Genomic DNA, 6,307 nt, shown 5'->3' on the forward strand with positions numbered 1-6,307 from the left:
GAACTCTCCAATGTATTCCCCTATTTATTCTAAATCTAAACACTCTTAATTAATAGTATAATAATTCTAATAATTACCCACTAACTCTCCTAATAATTTAATATCAATTACAAATTGAAGAGTCTAACAGAGAAAAAGGTAACTATGAGCTCCATTCTCTTGGTCTTCTTTAAAAAGCTTAAAAAAATGCCTCATAGCCATCTCTTTCATCTTCTCCTCGTCACATTCCCAATCTCTATTCTCATTTCTAACCGTTATGATTTTATTTCTCCTTCTACAAATAATGGACTTCGAATGGTAATACTTAGTGTTCCTATCTCTGTCAATAATCCATAATATAGTTTGCAACCTCACGTTTTACAAACCCTTTCCTGAACATAGTTTCATTTCTGTTAATGGGAAATGTAAAGAAGCCTTTTTGAAACATAAGTTTTTGCCTATCCATAATATCTAAATATATTTATATTTAAAATATGAATTTAGGTCCTGAACATTTTGTTTTGGTGTTAAGGGACTCGAGTGAAAAAGAGGAGAGCATAAACCGGACCCCTCAAGCCGGCTTACTGAACTAGCGTCTGGCGTGACAATCAAAGCAAAAGACAAGAATATGAACCGGTCAAAATAATCAGACCATGGAGACATATTCACAGCAGGTATTGGCAGCATCCATACATAGAGTTCTGCAATGGCCACATTTGTTATGCGAATTTGAAATATGGACGTATAAAAAGTATTAAAACATATCGATGTCCAGGTCCAAGGGGCTTAAATAGCTTTTCTGAAACTCTACTTCCAGTTCCTCCTGGATATGATCCTCCTCCTCAAAAAGGAAAGGCGCAATTTCTTTAGATTTGTCAGGATCCTTGTCGTTCATCTCTATAACTGAAACAATCTTTTCCTTGATACTGTTTTCCATGATTTCAGTTCCAACATCTTTAGACTGGAATCCAAGTAGTGAAAAACATTCTCTCTGGAAATTTAAGTCACTGGAAGACAAGATCAGTCCAGCAATTGTTTGAGCAAGATCAGGGGCATAGTTGCAAATCTGAAAGTGAGATACCAATAAATTGAATGAAACCAACAAGAAAATTCAGAAAAAAATGCAAAACCATCTAACGAGTGAGTTACTCACATGCAAAGATGTATATGGATTATCTGATTGATTCAGCAAAATGTGATAGTGCATGCTACACTATATATGAAAAAGGAATGGCGTCTGTCCTTGCAGAGGGAGGTTCTATTGTGTACAAACCTCGGTGCAAGAGGCCTACAGATCACAAATGTGAGGGAAACTATAGATAATTAAATATGAGTTTACCTGGAGGGCACGCGAACTAAGAAAATCCCCAGAATGCTTAGCCTTCAAGTCATCAAGAGAAAATTTAATAGCTCTCTTAACAAGACTTCTATCAATTTGAGACCTTTTCCTTGGCGCAGGTATCCCAGTCTTACGATTAGGTCAAGGAAGTAAAATTCACATACAGAACAGCAAGAAATTCTAATTCATAATGCAAATGGTCATGTTATACTCATATATTCATGTAGGGAAGCAAGTATGTTATTTTGACTAGCATATTTATTACTTTTGACATAGAAAGTACATAAAATGTTAGACTCACTTATTTAGTTAATAGTATAGACATAATAGAAAAAGAAAATCCAAAGAAAAGACTTGCAACAAAGCATCAAGAAACTCAGAAATGAAAATAACTAAAAATATACTATATGTTTAGCTGTCTTGGATGAGGCAAAAAAAGGATTTGTCCAATGTTGGATATTGTTTTAGATATGAGTGGAGGACAATATCAATGTGAGTATGAGTAGGGAGGTTTTCCCATTCTAGTAATGCTATGCCATCTTGCTCTACTATACGCCCTAAATGCAAACCATATCTTTTCCAGTCAATGCTTTTCAATGCCTTCATAGATGATTGAGACATTGTGCTTGGTGAAAAGTCCTTGAAATACAAAACCTGATATTGACAATTGTTATCATCCAAACCAGTTAGCAGATAAGTAAAGTTAATACAACAAAACAAACTAAAACCAAAAATTTAAGGGACTAGTTAAGGGACCTCTGTTTTGTCACCATATTCTCTGAAGCACGTAGTGTTTTGAGTTGATATATTACTTATTGCTAAGACAACTTCCATCATCAGTTCAGCGTGTAGACCGTTTTCAGTGCTGCAAGCCACTCCACTCCCAACTTTGAGCTCCTCCCTAAGAAAGGTTCAAAAAGTAGGTAATTTAAAATCTTCTAGTGATATAACTTGAGAATCTTGAGGCCCTATTTTTATTCAGTATGTCATATCCACCAAGAAAGTAAATATTTGGAGAAGGCTCAGAGTTACAGTGCAAACCAAGCTCTCAAATTTACTTCTACACCGGATACGTTGTTTTTTTTACAAGTTTATGCAGGGTTACAAACAATGAAGTTAAATGGATCGAATAATAACAAATTATGAATCACATGTAAATGGGATCAACAGTTGTGAATACCAGACATCAAAAATTGTCCGGGTAATATCATATGTTAAGGGTTCTTCTATGTAGCTGACTATGACACCTTAGAAAAAACTGAAAACTACTTTGCACTATACTGCCCATAGAGTTGTAAACAGGGAATTTTATTGTTCAACAGTAATCACATATCACAGGAACCATAGGATTCTGCCAACTAACAGGCAATCGTATTTGAAGTATATCATAGTAGAGAAGATATCTTCCTAAATCCTGAGTGACTAACCTTTGCGAAAGCAACCAAACTACTGATTCTAGAACAAAAACAATATGCTTCTAAATGATAAACACAGTGGTGGCGTGAGATTGCGAATATACCAACTTGTGAAGCAAGAGTTACAGTGGTCACTTGAGTTATTTCCATGCTTAAGTACATAGTCTTCGAGGCCTAACTTAAGATGTTCAAGACTTGATGTTGAGATTGGCAACTGCTCGCATGTATTTGCAAGAAAAACCTTTTCGTATCGTGATTCAGGCACATTGCTGTCTTCTGCTACTAATTGAATTGCAACATTCTGGATAGAAAGTCAAAGTAAATCGCTAAAACTGTGTTAGAATCTCAATCAATGTTTAGCGTAAATTTGAATTGTTTCTGTGGATTATAAAAATGAAATAGAAGTGCAATTTGCATTCTGATTTGTGAAATCATTAACTATTAAAAGTATAACAAACTGAAGCATCAAAACATGGCGAAGTTTCAATCAGTGGTTCTGCATTAAATTTATAAGGCTGCTTCAGATTATATCAATGATATGGACTTGCAATTAGGCAATCTGATTTGGTAGAATTGTGAATTGTTGTTAGCATATGAGATGGAAGGAAATGCACTCCAGCTGCACCATTTACATTATGCAAACTATGTTTGTTTGAAAGAATGTGAGAGCCTCAGAGAATTCTGGTGTAATGACAGTTCAACTTACAGGAATATTTAGAATTAACATCTGCAAAAATCAACAAATAAAAAAATCAACAGAGAATATGGAATTTGAAGAATGTTTTGCAGGGAAACAGTACCATGTTAGAACTTCAGTAAAATCCTTCAAACAATATAACTTCAATATTGATATGCATTAAAGAACAAGACAATTTGCTGCAAATAAGCCATTTAATCAAGCAGATGTAGATTTAAAATATCAGCATACCAAAATTCAAAAGTTTTGTTTTTCCAATTCCAACAAAAAAAAGATTTGATTAAGTAGACAATGAAGCCAACATACCTTCTCTAGGAGGTTATGAATTTCAGCCAGCAAGAGATCAGGGTTAACAAAAGAAGAAAAGCAAACTTCACTGCCACTGCAAAATAAGTCGACCACCAATTTTAGAAAGAAACTTGGCCAACTAATTAGTCTTAAATCAATGAAGTTCAAGTAACACGCGTGCCTGAATTTTGCACCATTTTTTGTGTTTGGAGGTAGTTTAGTTATTCTTGAGGAACCTCTTTCTTTCAGATTTATCTGATAATTATGTATCTCACTATCACTGATACCTACCATTTCCATAGCCCGCGATTAGAATTGTGACAACAACTAAACTAACATAGAAACATATTCAATACTAGTTGAAATCTACTTTACTCTTAAACCATGAAGTAGTATAAATAATTATGCCACCAAGGAAATACTCAGTAAATCAAATGTGGTTTGTCAGATTTCCATATGGTTAATAAAAATCGAGTTCATATCAAAAGTACCAATGATTAACCATTAAAATATTATGCTAAGAACACTTTCCAAGTTATGAGCAAGAGCAACCGAGTTATCACGAATAATGATCTCTCCTTTTGAATTTGTGCTCTTTAGCATATCAATATGTATATGCTCAACGAGAGATCAAAGCACAACTATGTCAAAACATTGAACTTACCGGTGGTTTTGATAGAAAGCATTCCATCTGTTTCACAAAATAAAAATCATCGATTAATAATCATCTACAAAATGCAAATCAACGGAATGGAAAATATCAACTCTAATGACAGTCATGACTTGTTCATTTGTCTACCCCAATTGTCAGCAACATTTGTGAAAGAAACCCTCATTTCTTGAAATTCCTCTAAGCTGCTCCCAATGCCAGTATCAGATACTGCTAACAAGAAAATTGAATGTTATTATAAAACCAAGCATTACTCTTATAACACAAATTGCTCAAGTAATAAAAATTGTAATCTATGAATTACGAACACCAGAAACACAACACCAACACTGATACATCAACACTTATAATAATTTGAAAAAATGAATAAATTAAATTAAATCACAAGTGTCGGTTTCGGACACCAACGGTGACATGGACACACCTTTTCACAAAGGTGTTGGTGCTGATTTCGGACACCGACACTGACACATACACACATTTTCTCTGAGGTGTTGGTGCTACAAAGATTTACCAATAAAAATCATTTCCCTAAAATTGAAGGCAAAAATTCCAGTAAAATACATATAGAAAGCATGACGCTAAAATTGAACATGAAAATTCATGTAACATTACTAATAGGAATTATTTCCTAAAATTGAAATTATATCCTAACATTTTTTTAAAGAAATTCATCACATAAATGTTAATTAGCGTGCGGCGATAGAGGATTACTAGAAATTTTAAGAGAATGATCGGAAGATGAAGAGCAAGTGAGACCAACTGAGAGTCTGCAAATCTGTTCGGATAATCGGCATCTCTGATATGCTGAAGAAATTAACTGCAATCGAAGAATGGAATCATATAAGTAACTGAACAAGTTGAAAAATCGGAGAAAACAAAATTGAACAAATCTTGCTGTTAAGCGAAGACGAAGCTAAACTCGCAGGAAATGTAAGAACAGATTTACATAACTGAATAAACGAGAAAATAATTGTAGGAAAATAATAAATATATGTGAAGATTAGTATGTGAAGAGATTAAGAAGAAGAAGCTCACGTGTAAACAAAGTTTCTGAACTGAAGAAAACTCCATTCCGAATAAGATCTCTCTCGTTCGCGCGCTGAAACTGAGTTACAAATTTGAAAATCATTATTTATACTGCAAAAACTATACACTGAACGATGTGGGCAGTGGGCCTGATAAGTGGGCCCATCAAACATTATGAGCTTTAATCTGGTGTATAATTAAGTAAGTTTCAGGATTTCTCATCCCACCCTTATACCTTCTCTCAAATTTTGTATAAAATTTTTAAAATGTTTTTTTTTTTTGCAGATATATCTCTGAACGTACCAATTTTTCATTTTATCTAAAGGTGTTAGCTGAAGATTTCGTTTTATATTATTTATCCTTCGAAGAAGTAGAAAATCGAAGGAAAGATGGTTACTGATGGCCATCCCTTAAAAATAAAAGAATGGCTACTGATGGTCATGCTTCGAGAGTAAAGATTTCTAAGTTCACTATGAAGATAATGAATATTGAAAGCTAGTGAAAAGTATGTGTCTTCGGGGACTTAGACAAATTTGTAAATATATTCAAGTATTACTACTTAGCGTGTTTTTTCGTAGTGTTTGTTTAATACACTGCCACGCGTCGAAGACAGACTCAGACGGGAAGATTTGAAATTCGAAGACGGTTTCGTAACTGTCCAAGTAACAGATGGCATCGCTAGAAGTTTTTATGAGAAACGTGGCAGCAGATTAGTATAGGACCGTTAAGGTCGAAACTAGTATAAATAGGAGTCTTAATGTTAGGATTCTGTGTGTTCATTTTGTACAAATCACTCACATATTTACTCAAGTATCAAGCGTTAAGAGAAAGAGTTCGCTGAGAAAATGTACGTATGACACCACCATTTTAATACATGTGTATTACCCTTT

At 34.1% G+C, this 6,307-nt stretch overlaps 1 protein-coding gene across 1 annotated transcript; it reads right to left on the minus strand.

The window, feature by feature from the left end:
* Nucleotides 1-439: 439 nt before the first annotated feature.
* On the minus strand, nt 440-5,479 carry LOC131646194 (type 2 DNA topoisomerase 6 subunit B-like). Its single transcript, XM_058916314.1, has 12 exons — nt 5,427-5,479; nt 5,103-5,208; nt 4,518-4,598; nt 4,383-4,409; nt 3,900-4,005; nt 3,737-3,812; nt 3,440-3,460; nt 2,838-3,034; nt 2,075-2,219; nt 1,754-1,972; nt 1,319-1,423; nt 440-1,045 (listed from the first exon to the last, which is right to left on the minus strand). The coding sequence occupies exons 1-12, from the start codon at nt 5,460-5,462 to the stop codon at nt 734-736; spliced, it is 1,431 nt and encodes a 476-aa protein (XP_058772297.1). The 5' UTR covers nt 5,463-5,479; the 3' UTR covers nt 440-733.
* Between the last annotated feature and the right edge of the window lie 828 nt (nt 5,480-6,307).

The sequence above is a fragment of the Vicia villosa genome, linkage group LG2, assembly GCF_029867415.1.
Source record: "Vicia villosa cultivar HV-30 ecotype Madison, WI linkage group LG2, Vvil1.0, whole genome shotgun sequence".
Lineage (NCBI taxonomy): Eukaryota > Viridiplantae > Streptophyta > Magnoliopsida > Fabales > Fabaceae > Vicia > Vicia villosa.

What these genes read in the sequence shown, in the direction of transcription:
- LOC131646194 (XM_058916314.1), bottom strand. Translation starts at nt 5,462, where the DNA reads ATGGAGTTTTCTTCAGTTCAGAAACTTTGTTTACAC. An exon ending in GCTTTCTATCAAAACCACCG is followed by an intron (nt 4,006 to 4,382) that starts GTAAGTTCAATG and finishes TGGAAATGGTAG; the next exon opens with GTATCAGTGATAGTGAGATA. An exon ending in TGTTAATTCTAAATATTCCT is followed by an intron (nt 3,035 to 3,439) that starts GTAAGTTGAACT and finishes CTTTCTATCCAG; the next exon opens with AATGTTGCAATTCAATTAGT.